Genomic DNA, 13190 nt, shown 5'->3' on the forward strand with positions numbered 1-13190 from the left:
GGACCAACATATCAAGCCTGGACCAACATATCAAACCTGGACCAACATATCAAGCCTGGACCAACATATCAAGCCTGGACCAACATATCAAACCTGGACCAGCATATCAAGCCTGGACCAGCATATCAAGCCTGGACCAGCATATCAAGCCTGGACCAGCATATCAAGCCTGGACCAACATATCAAGCCTGGACCAACATATCAAACCTGGACCAGCATATCAAGCCTGGACCAGCATATCAAGCCTGGACCAGCATATCAAGCCTGGACCAACATATCAAGCCTGGACCAACATATCAAACCTAGACCAACATATCAAACCTGGACCAACATATCATCAATTCTGAACAACATATTAAGCCTAAACCAACATATCACACCTAAACCAACATATTAAACCAGAGCGAACACATGAAACCAGCAGGAATACACGTTTGATTCCAGGTTTTAATATAAACAATAATCTATGACCACAGTGTCACCTAGGATTTAGTCTGTACCCATTTATTGTATTCGTGCAGCTGTCGCTGTGATGCGATTCATTTTGGGCTATGTTCTTCAGAACAATAGAGGCTCGAAATGAATGTTCACTCACCCAGAGCGAAACTTGGGCCACCCTCTCTATAACATGACCGATACGCTGAAATTTGTCAACACTTTCAGTATGTACAAAACATTTACCAGGGAGTGGAGTCATGAACTGCTTTAAATATCGGGTTTCTATCGACCAATTCGCCGATGTAGCTCCCCTTTCAACACTAGCGATCGGGTAACAAGCATGCCCTGACCTGTCGTGGATCATCTGTCAAAGAGTTGACCTTGCTTGTTGGCTGTAATTAACTTATCAACCCTGATTCCCACTGGCCAATAGATGAACAAGATCGCTTCCAATAAGATCAGAGTGTAGTACGCTCGACTTCCCACCTCTGATAGATAAATCGCTCACGATGAAGCCAAAGTACATTGTGGCTCCCGTATCAGATAGACAAATAGACTACTGATGAAACTAGAGGATACTCTAAACTCTGACGTAATGAGGAAGAACCCATAACTTAGGAGGACACGGGTTCGAATCCTCCAGCGTAGGGTGCATCAGGATCCAGTTCAAGTGGCGGACTGGAATCGCTTCTAAATGTTTGCCCCTCCCATCCACTCCACCTGCCCACCCCTGCAGAGCAGCAACGGATCCGTACAACAACCAAATATGTTCAAGTTGAGAAATCCACAGAGCAGCCGGTGGAACAGACGCCCTCAGGAACAGATAGTGACAAAGAAATTCATGGAACAGCCTGTGGAACAGAAGCCCAAAGAACAACCAGTGGAAAAGAAGTTCGCACAGAAGCCTGCGGAACAGAAGTTAGCAGGAACAGCTAGCGACAAAGAAGTTCACGGGAACAGATAGTGGAACAGAAGTCCTTAGAGAGAGGGTTCAGTGGTCGTACTGCCGCGCTCAAGGGCCGTGTTGTCGTGCCCGAGTCGTACCATCGTGTCCAAGGATTGTACCGTCGTGTTCAAGGGTTGTACTGTCGTGTTCAAGAGTCGTACCGTCGTGTTCAAGGGTTGTACCGTCGTATTCAAGAGACGTACCGTTGTGTTTAAGGGTCGTACTGTCGTGTTCAAGTCGTACCGTTGTGTTCAAGAGTCGTAACGTCGTGTTCAAGGGTCTTATCGTCGTGTTCAAGGGTCGTACCCCCGTGCTATAGAGTTAAACCTTCGTGTTCAATCAAGTTAAGTGTCAATTAGATAATTATCTTTCTATGAATATAAATATTAATACAAGATACTAGTTACGCTTGCACTCAACCTGGACAAATCTTGGCTCACACAACAAGCCCCTTCATCACCCTATGGCTGACTTACAACACATATTGTAAAATGTAAACCCTGTCATATCCTGACGTGTTAAAAGCAACGTATAACTGGTGTGGAATCGTTGGTAAACTCTTGGTGTCCTACATCAGTTAATCCTCCCACGTAGACTACCAAATGGTGCCCAGAAATCCGAAGCGAAATCTGTGGCCAATTTGCATATGCATCGTCGGAGTTTAAAATAAAAAAAAAAATGCTGTACAAACATTCCCAGCTGGAACTCATAAATGGTAAGCTAACATTTAATCACCGGTGAAATGTGTGGTATTAATCGCTAGGTACAGTTGTGGTAGACTAATATTAATCGCTAGTGACAGCTGTGGTAGACCAACGTTACTTGTCAAAAGCCAAAAAGGTGGACACTTAACAACCACTGAAATTATGAAATTGCTGACACTCCCAATACTCCAGGCAGGGTCAACTGATGGTGTACCTCCCTGAGAGAGAGAGAGAGAGAGAGAGAGAGAGAGAGAGAGAGAGAGAGAGAGAGAGAGGGTCAGTGATCCTCATAATCAATTCATACGGAATATCGAAGCCTTCAAGTTAGAACGTCCTCAAGAATTATTAACTAGATTTTATCTGAAGTTGACGCTGACATCTGCTTTCATTGCATGGTGAGAAGCTAGTGTGTGTGTGTGTGTGTGTGTGTGTGTGTGTGTGTGTGTGTGTGTGTGTGTGTGTGTGTGTGTTCAGAAGATAAGAACGAGACGTTTCTGTTCCTTTGGACCATAGAAAAATTCCTGGACTTCTTCCAGTATTGTGTCCAGGATATTGTCCAACAAGTGTCCAGGATATTATTTCTGGCCACAACTTGACCCACAAGCTGTTGTCTTACAAGTTGTGATGAGAACAAGTCATCTTCACCTCAGTTGTAAGTCTGGTGTGAGGATGAGTAATGTAGACCCACCATCATCACAACACCAGACCATAATGTATGGTAAGACTCTCCCACACTCACTGTGAACCCCACACCAGAACTCTGCCACTTTGACCTTCCATAATGTATGGTAAGACTCTCCCACACTCACTGTGAACCCCACACCAGAACTCTCCCACTTGACCTTCCATAAAACTGGATATCTTCCAGTGGGAGCAGCTGCCACTGGTAACGCCACTCCCCACTGGAATATATTGTTATGAATTTCCACATTTACACTGAACGTAATTTTCTCTTAAAACTCACGTCAGACAATATATCTGCATTATAGTGAACGTAATATCCTCTCCAGGCTTACGTCTGACCATGTTTTATACTTAAACATAAAACTCTGGTTTACTGGTTGTCACGTATGATTATACCTGGTCGTGTTACAATAAACCTTTACCTCAGAAACACTACAGCGAGCCTGCTCAACTTGACCTCCTCACCGAGCAAGATCTTGGTATAATATTCCTATAATCTTCCTCCTCACCGAGAGCAAGATCTTGGTATAATATTCCTATAATCTTCCTCCTCACCGAGAGCAAGATCTTGGTATAATATTCCTATAATCTTCCTCCTCACCGAGCAAGATCTTGGTATAATATTCCTATAATCTTCCTCCTCACCGAGCAAGATCTTGGTATAATATTCCTATAATCTTCCTCCTCACCGAGCAAGATCTTGGTATAATATTCCTATAATCTTCCTCCTCACCGAGCAAGATCTTGGTATAATATTCCTATAATCTTCCTCCTCACCGAGAGCAAGATCTTGGTATAATATTCCTATAATCTTCCTCCTCACCGAGCAAGATCTTGGTATAATATTCCTATAATCTTCCTCCTCACCGAGCAAGATCTTGGTATAATATTCCTATAATCTTCCTCCTCACCGAGCAAGATCTTGGTATAATATTCCTATAATCTTCCTCCTCACCGAGCAAGATCTTGGTATAATATTCCTATAATCTTCCTCCTCACCGAGAGCAAGATCTTGGTATAATATTCCTATAATCTTCCTCCTCACCGAGCAAGATCTTGGTATAATATTCCTATAATCTTCCTCCTCACCGAGAGCAAGATCTTGGTATAATATTCCTATAATCTTCCTCCTCACCGAGCAAGATCTTGGTATAATATTCCTATAATCTTCCTCCTCACCGAGCAAGATCTTGGTATAATATTCCTATAATCTTCCTCCTCACCGAGCAAGATCTTGGTATAATATTCCTATAATCTTCCTCCTCACCGAGCAAGATCTTGGTATAATATTCCTATAATCTTCCTCCTCACCGAGCAAGATCTTGGTATAATATTCCTATAATCTTCCTCCTCACCGAGCAAGATCTTGGTATAATATTCCTATAATCTTCCTCCTCACCGAGCAAGATCTTGGTATAATATTCCTATAATCTTCCTCCTCACCGAGCAAGATCTTGGTATAATATTCCTATAATCTTCCTCCTCACCGAGCAAGATCTTGGTATAATATTCCTATAATCTTCCTCCTCACCGAGCAAGATCTTGGTATAATATTCCTATAATCTTCCTCCTCACCGAGCAAGATCTTGGTATAATATTCCTATAATCTTCCTCCTCACCGAGCAAGATCTTGGTATAATATTCCTATAATCTGCCTCCTCACCGAGCAAGATCTTGGTATAATATTCCTATAATCTTCCTCCTCACCGAGCAAGATCTTGGTATAATATTCCTATAATCTTCCTCCTCACCGAGCAAGATCTTGGTATAATATTCCTATAATCTTCCTCCTCCAAGGGCTACCAGAAGCTCACGTAATCATCAATACATCATCACCAAGATGTTGAGGAACCCGAGAAATTCTATACCCAGATCTATGTCTATCTATCTACTTATCTATCTATCAATGAACCTATCTATCTATCTACCTATCTATCTAAGTGATAAATGATATTTCTTTCCTGCAATAGATTCAGGTTTGCCTAAGATTAACCCTGTTGTGAAGGTCGACAGTAAGACCCTCGAGTATCGTGTCCAAGGCTTGCAACGACGTGATCAAAGGTCGTACCTTCACGCTCAAGGGTCGTACCATCATGCGCACGCGCACACACACACACACACACACACACACACACACACACACACACACACCACTTTTCATCATTATATTAAAAGATCTTTAGAAACATTTGCCACAATTCTTGCCTCACAGGATGCAGCTCTGTCGCTCCTCTCACTGGTAATGAGTAATGAGTATATTCCCCCGTGTGTGCAGCTCTCATTAATGAGATGGAGAATCTGGCTCAAGGTCCTGATGAATCTTTAGGGATTTGTGAGAAAACGGTTCGTGTTAATCCAATGCTTACTCTTGCTCATATCAAGATGGGAGAGGAAATATTATCCGAGTAAGATTAGTTAAGTTGGGGCCTTCCAGGATCCAGGTTCCAGGTCCCAGGTCCCAGGTTCCAGGATCCAGGCAGCTGGACTCATCACAACATGAGGAGGGAGGCTACCAGGAAACTGTTGTTGTTTGTTGTTGTTATTGTTGTTGTTGTTGTACTGAGCTAACTTCCCATCTGGTGGATATCATGACGAATGAACACGTGTGGTTGGTTGGCTGTAGAGAAAACGACTCTCTCTCTCTCTCTCTCTCTCTCTCTCTCTATCTATCTATCTATCTATCTATCTACCTATGTCTCTCTCTGTCTCTCTCTCTTTCTCTCTATCTATCTATATCTCTCCCTCTCTCTCTCTCAAATGGGTAGAGATGATTTTAATCATCAACCCAGTTTTTATTCGTGCAAACCCTGTTCAACCACAGAATCTTGAGTATGTACAACCTATATTTCTTCGAATGACATCGTGAGGGGTAATTATATATGAACTCCACATGTACACAAGACCCAGAGCCAGGGAGAGATGATGAGGAGGAGGAGGAGGGAAACGAACTCAGTACAACGGAAGTGTGAAGAACGCCAGCGAGACACGACGAGGAAACGTATTGGATCAAAGGAAAACAAGGGAACCCCATTAGCAACACCAGACCAGTAGGTGGTGCTAATGAGGCTTGTTAATGATACAAGAAGCGATCGGAAACTCATCGATTGGTGTGGTGAGAGCAGAAAGACATAACAGATATCTCAAAACGTGTGGTGAGAGCAGAAAGACATAACAGATATCTCAAAACGTGTGGTGAGAGCAGAAAGACATAACAGATATCTCAAAACGCAGAACAAAAATGTAACTTTTCCTGTATCTCAAGAGCAAGTGATGTACCTAAGTGTTGGATGATAATTTAGAGAAAGTCGTCGTCGCCCGGTCTTTTAGAATTGGTACGTGAACCTAACCCACTCAGACAACCGGTTGTGTAGGTGTGACGTTACCCCGCCGGGTGCCGGTTGTGTAGGTGTGACGTTACCCCGCCGGATGCCGGTTGTATATTGTCCCATCTCGTAGTAGATAGTTCATTATGATAATACGTAACGCTTGAGTGTACAAAGGAGCTGTCACATATGGACGAACAGGGTTTATATAGCTTCCTACCAAGTGAGAGTCCTAACACAGTCTGTATGGTATAATGGTTAACGGTGCTGACAGTGAAGCATTCATGGGCCCGCCCCAGGGTCAAGTGCATGGGGTTCGAATCCTAGTTGCGGCAATATGTCTACAATCAGCCCACCTGTCCATCCACCCCTAAGTTTGGTCGATAGATTGATTACCTTGCTCAGGCTAGGGCATATATATATATATATATATATATATATATATATATATATATATATATATATATATATATATATATCCTTGATTAGGGCCTCTGTTGTCCGTGCCGTCTCAACTAACATTAAAAAAAGTCGTTCCACATGTGACCTCTTATCAGTCGAAGCCACAGGACCAAACCACATTCGACTTGCCCACTATAATACAGTAGATACATCGTGGCCATACAACACTGGACATATCCCCTATAATACAATAGATACATCATGGCCATACATTGGACATATCCCCTATAATGCAGTAGATAAATCATGGCCATGCAACACTGGACATATCCCATATAATACAGTAGATAAATCATTTCCATACAACAAAGGACTTACCCTATATAATACAGTGGAAAAATCATGGCCATACAACACTGGACATATCCCATATAATACAGTAGATAAATCATGGCCATACAACAAAGGACTTACCCTCTATAATACAGTAGATAAATCATGGCCAAACAATACGACATATCCCCTATAATACAGTAAATAGATCATGGCCAAACAACAATGGACATATCCCATATAATACAGTAGATACATCATGGCCATACAACATTGGACATATCCCATATAATACAGTAGATAAATCATGGTCAAGCAACATAATTGATCAATCAAGTTGATCAATAATAATCAGGTTACTCACCTTTCGTCGACCAGCTGGTGTTGGGTCGTGGAAAGCATCACTCATGAGTCACGTGACTCACGGAAATTAATCACTTCACTAATGATCCAGGTAATCACCATATAATCAGGATCTGCTTATAATTACTGAAGGTTTTATTTCAATAAAGTCATTCATTATCACTATATATGTCGCGATGTTTCATCATAGATTTCATTAATCATTATAATCACTAATTTCTGCCATTATTCTATGAACTGATTATATCACTCACGATATATCTCAATGACGAATTAACATTAATCCTCAAGATTAATTATTAATCACCGATCCACACAAGAGTGGATGATACACTCATGATCAATCTCTTCATCAACCCGGTCGATTAATGATCACAAACAATCATTAATCACTTGATCTTTGCGTCAGAAATATATCATCAAAACACATCAGATGTTCCACGTATGATTTAACGACACACTGACGTACGACGTAAGAACACCACTTGCGTCACGAAACACAGTCGACGTAGTACACATTACACATGTGCGAGTCAGTAACACTGTGACGTTACTGTTGTCATCATCCGTCACCACTGTGACGCTAGCGTTACTGTTATCATCATGCGTAACCACTGTGACGCTAGTGTTAGTTATCATAATCCGTCACTACTGTGACGCTAGCGTTACTGTTATCATCATGCGTAACCACTGTGACGCTAGTGTTACTGTTGTCATCATCCGTCACCACTGTGACGCTAGCGTTACTGTTATTATCATGCGTAACCACCGTGACGCTAGCGTTACTGTTATCATAATCCGTCACCACTGTGACGCTAGCGTTACTGTTGTCATCATCCGTCACCACTGTGACGCTAGCGTTACTGTTGTCATCATCCGTCACCACTGTGACGCTAGCGTTACTGTTATTATCATGCGTAACCACCGTGACGCTAGCGTTACTGTTATCATAATCCGTCACCACTGTGACGCTAGCGTTACTGTTGTCATCATCCGTCACCCACTGTCACGCTAGCGTTACTGTTATCATCATCCGTCACCCACTGTCACGCTAGCGTTACTGTTGCCATCATCCGTCACCACCGTGACGCTAGCTAGCGTTACTGTTATCATCAAACGTCACCAATGTGACGCTAGCGTTACTGTTGTCATCATCCGTCACCACTGTGACGCTAGCGTTACTATTATCATCATGCGTCACACACCACGATATGTCTTGCCTCTGGCCACAGTCACAGTCTGGACAGGACTGACGATGGTCACCTCCTCCTCCTCCTCACCCGCTGGACGGAGCCAACCAAAACAGACAGTCATAACAAGCAGTTAAAAACGAGCGGGTCGGTAGTTTGCGGCGTCGTATTGACAAAAATAAATAACTGACGATGTTTTCACAAGGGTAACTTTATCAGATGTATCAGTCGATGTTGATAAGTGTGTTGATATGAAGGTATCATCATCATCTGGTTTGTGTGTTGTGTTTAAACACAAAGAAACGAGGGCGCGTGGAGGAGCCTCCTCCCTCTCTCGTCTGGTGGTTCCAGCCTTGTGTGCTGCCACAACCTCACCTCCACTACCACCAACAGTGTTCTTCCGCCACCAGGCCTTTCATGTGAGCTTTATATATATATATATATATAATATATATATATATATATATATATATATATATATATATATATATATATATATATATATATTATCCCTGGGGATAGGGGAGAAAGAATACTTCCCACGTATTCCCTGCGTATCGTGGAAAGCGACTAAAAGGGGAGGGAGCGGGGGGCTGGAAATCCTCTCCTCTCATCTTTTTTTAATTTTCCAAAAGAAAGAACAGAGAAGGGGGCCAGGTGAGGATATTCCCTCAAAGGCCCAGTCCTCTGTTCTTAACGCTACCTCGCTAATGCGGGAAATGGCGAATGGTATGAAAGAAAGAAAGAATATATATATATATATGTATATATATATATATATATATATATATATATATATATATATATAGATAGATAGATAGATAGATAGAGAGAGAGAGAGAGAGAGAGAGAGAGAGAGAGAGAGAGAGAGAGAGAGAGAGAGAGAGAGAGAGAGAGAGAGATGTTGACCGTATTTCAAGCCACTGTTAAGAATATACAAAGCCTTGGAGAACCGGAAAACATGTACATACCAAATATTCACTTCTGAGAATCATAGAACTACTGACCAACCCAGGTCAAGTGCTGACGTCTGACCCTTCACCTGACTTAAGGTTGTCTGGTATGTAGTTGCAAATTTCCTCATGCCTTTGTTTCACGTATGGATCAGGTCGCGGGTCGGATAAGGTCATCTCTAGAGCACTCGTGTTAAAACAGGTCACCACCACGACCCTTTGACCTGTCACATCAGTACACTTACAGGCAGTCAGACACACATACACTGACATAAAGATGAAAGCATCATACATCAACGTAGATTGGAAACAGTAGTATAAGTAGCTACAGCATTAGTTATGGCTGTATATGCAAATACGTATATATATCATCTATTGAACATTATTCATCATGTTAGGGTTGGGTTTATCTTAGCATCTCCCAGCGTGAACATACAACGTAGGGAAGCAGGGAAGCCATTAAGATACAAACCATCAGATGTGATGCGTACCCACCACACTCTTTCTCAATGACTCACTTTACTCTATATCACCATTTGTTTCCTTTGATTTACTAGGAAAGAGAAGAATTCCGTTTCTTTACGTAGTGTTTATATGATACAATCCTGGGATGAAACAGACGAATGCAAAAATATGTCTCTTGGGCAACCCTCACTCCTGCCCCAGTACCCCTTGGTGATGGACCAATGGCAGTAGACAACGATCCTGATTGGTCACACAAGCCCTGACTGCATCTCCCTACAGATCACGCGGTCTTCTCTGGGTGGCAGAGTCCCACCGTCATTCCCACACGTGAACTTGTGCAGGAAACATTTCAGGACCAAAGATCCTTCAAGTTGAGAACCATCGCCATGATTGGCTTGACGCCCTGGTCTTATGTGCTCATCGCTCTGGTGGTTCTGGTCTTCGTGATCGCCTGCATTTACAGGAAACGAATTCTTGGGGTAAGTTGGTTTACACATCCACATAGTATATGTGATATACCACATTGCTTGCTTCTCTGTGTCCCAGTTGTCCTATTGTCATCTTTAGGCTCGTCATAGTGTTAGATTCATTTGGTTCCTCATGTGTTTTAGATTTCCTTTTGATTCACTTATACGAATGAATTTCAAACCCACAAAGATGATCCAGGATTCATTTATACGTGTTGGTATTTGGAGTGAATCTCATGTTTTCGCCAAGATTTGACATTCTCTTCTCAAGAGCTTAAATGTGATGAGATCTACACATTGTGAGATATAACTTCACCGTTGACTGACTTCAGTGAATGAGATCAAATTTTCGTTTAACTTGAGAGCAGCAAAATCGGTGTCTGATGTCTACTGTTCAGCTCCAGGGACAAGTCATGTATGGGGATGAAGACATCTGAATATAAAGTGCAAAATTATTCCCTAATTTCAATAGTCTATTTTACACCATTTGTAAGGACGAAGACATTTGCTTAGTAGTAGTATTAAGTAGTTTACTGTGGAATGTGTATTTTACTAGCTGGACTTAAACTATTTTGTAACTTTATCAAAATCGTTCAAAAAGTATATTTGATAATGTATGACTATAACTTACACTTGGCCATTGTGTTTTGCAGACGATAATGAAACGGACGCACGACGTAATGATGCGACGGTCGGGAGAGAGAAGTTACGACTACATAAACGAGGCTTCGCCCGTGCTGGAGCACAGCGCCCCTTACCAAGCACCACACCTCCTCACCTCGGAGCCCATCTGGGTCAAGGGATGCAGACCACCATACCAGACCTTCAACTGGTCTTGCAATGTGTGCAACGCCCCGCCGCCTCCCCCGAAGCTTGAGGCGTACCCGGAGGAGGCCCACAGGCCAGTCGGAGCAGAGGCCCACAGGCCAGTCGGAGCAGAGGCCCACTGGCCAGTCGGAGCAGAGGCCCACTGGCCAGTCGGAGCAGAGGCCCACTGGCCAGCTGGGGTAGAGGCCCACTGGCCACCCAGGGGAGAGGCCACGGCCTGCAGCCACTCGTCTCCGTGTCAATTTCGTCAGTATCCTTCGTCAGCCCCGTCAAGGGGCGCTACCTCCGAAGCTGACGTGACAAATGTCGCCAAATCAGCGGTCTGAAGGTGGATTAATTAGACAAATTCTCAATCCATGTAGCAACAGTGTATCCAGCTGGTGTTGGGGTAACCTCATAATGTGTTCATGATTTTAGCTTCGAGATATGTCAGCAGTTATTGGAAACATTTGTATAAAGCTTGAGCTTCTAGTGATCATAAGCAATTTTGTGAGTTTTTTTTTTTTTTTTTTTACGTTTTTAGTAGGATATTTTTGTGTGATCAAGTGGGAATCTTTCAGTCATGCTGCCGGCTGTGAACTCGCCGATGACCTTCAATTTTAGCTACATTAAGTGTGTGTATATATATATATATATATATATATATATATATATATATATATATATATATATATATATATATATATATATATACAAGTTTAATGGTCGTTATACCTGTATTTTTAAGTCCTTATGCGTAGTATTGTTTTATATACGGGTGTCTGTGTGTGTGTGTGTGGAGAGAGAGAGAAGAGAGAGAGAGAGAGAGAGAGAGAGAGAGAGACAGAGAGAGAGAGAGACAGAGAGAGAGACAGAGACAGAGACAGCGTTACCTGCTCCTACAGTGAGTGTATTTGTGGGTCGGGGGAATCTCCAGACGACACGGAGTCTAAGCCAGTGTAACCTGATTAGCATTCATGAGTTGGTGCAACATGTTGAGGGGTACAAGGACTGGAAGTGCTGTGAGGGTTATGAGGGACGCTCTAGCTGCAGAGGATGAGGCAAAGGTTCTTCCCTCAGGGTGTAATGTGAGGCAGGGAGCATACAGTGTTGTTACTAGTGTCGCCATAATTATTTGATATTGCCACAGCCAACGACACCAAATTGCGATGGCGAAGTCTGCCCAGGTTATTAAAAGCGTGCTGGACACCCTTAGATTAACCCTGGCTGTGGTTTATTCCAGGGGGGTCAATGGAATAAACTGGTGTAAATGGTCGTTGATGTCAGGTTGAATAAACTAGTGTCACAGAGAGGTTCTTCACCAGCAATTATCTAAGTAGTCGTTAGTGTCAGAGAATAAACTTTATGTTGTCGAAGGCGTTTACGAAATGGATGGATGTCGCCCTTGTCAAAGAACGAGATGATGTCTAGTGGGGATCAATCCAGAATAAATTCGAATGATGACAAGTGTTGAGAAATAAACTGATGTCCAAGAAGTTCAACTGAATTTGACTGACAGTCACAAAGTTCGTTTCAGATTAAACTGGCGCAGCTAAGTCTTCCTTTATCCATTGATCAATAACTTCTCTTTATCAACTGTATGTTCTGAGTATATACACTTATTCAATGGACATTTTCGCCGAAAATTCTGTAGTCTTTATATAGGGACATGACATTTATAAGCAGTGTGCCTAGAGGGCAATTGAATCTCTTTTTTTTATAGTTTCTATCGTGTTGTAAACAAGTGCTTAATTTGCTGGTTACTTACCCTTTGTGTGTGTTCAACAGTTTATAACATTTTTATTGTTGGACTACAGTCGTGTTAATTAGGTAATTTGTGAGAGTGTTCCTTTTGTAATTAGTATTTAATGTTTTATTATATATGTTTTATACATTGTACGTTGTAGTCAATAAACGCATGTATCTATCTATCTGTCTGTCTGTCTATCTATCTACCTACCATCTACCCAAGACTGTGTGAGACAGGTAAAACTAGTGACCCTATGTATATACAAGTCATGTAAGAAGAGTTTCATCCATATCACTAAGCCACTTAAGCTAAGAGCTACGAAGGGGGGGGGGGCGGGGAACTTGACCGCCAGGCGTCCAACACAC

General features: G+C 42.4%; 2 protein-coding genes across 6 annotated transcripts in view; one reads left to right on the top strand and one right to left on the bottom strand.

Moving 5' to 3' along the window:
- LOC139766928 (uncharacterized) overlaps positions 1-8779 on the bottom strand; it is a 166100-nt gene extending 157321 nt beyond the window's left edge. For 4 of the 5 annotated variants that reach the window (XR_011716972.1, XR_011716971.1, XR_011716969.1 and 1 more), the window contains exon 1: positions 7195-8779. Coding sequence is in view for 1 of the 5 variants with exons in the window: in XM_071695978.1 (XP_071552079.1) it covers positions 7195-7239 (45 nt within the window). In the remaining 4 variants the exon portion in view is untranslated. The remainder of the gene's footprint in view (positions 1-7194) is intronic. The other variant, XM_071695978.1, reaches the window with a different exon arrangement.
- A 1040-nt stretch (positions 8780-9819) lies between these two features.
- On the top strand, positions 9820-13004 carry LOC139766707 (uncharacterized). The gene is made up of 3 exons (XM_071695627.1): positions 9820-9823; positions 10081-10280; positions 10922-13004. Exons 1-3 carry the CDS (start codon positions 9820-9822, stop codon positions 11420-11422), a joined length of 705 nt encoding a protein of 234 aa, XP_071551728.1. The 3' UTR covers positions 11423-13004.
- Positions 13005-13190: the final 186 nt, after the last annotated feature.

The sequence above is a fragment of the Panulirus ornatus genome, chromosome 58 (assembly GCF_036320965.1).
Source record: "Panulirus ornatus isolate Po-2019 chromosome 58, ASM3632096v1, whole genome shotgun sequence".
NCBI classification, from domain to species: Eukaryota; Metazoa; Arthropoda; class Malacostraca; order Decapoda; family Palinuridae; genus Panulirus; species Panulirus ornatus.

What these genes read in the sequence shown, in the direction of transcription:
- LOC139766707 (XM_071695627.1), top strand. An exon ending in ACAGGAAACGAATTCTTGGG is followed by an intron (nt 10,281 to 10,921) that starts GTAAGTTGGTTT and finishes TGTGTTTTGCAG; the next exon opens with ACGATAATGAAACGGACGCA.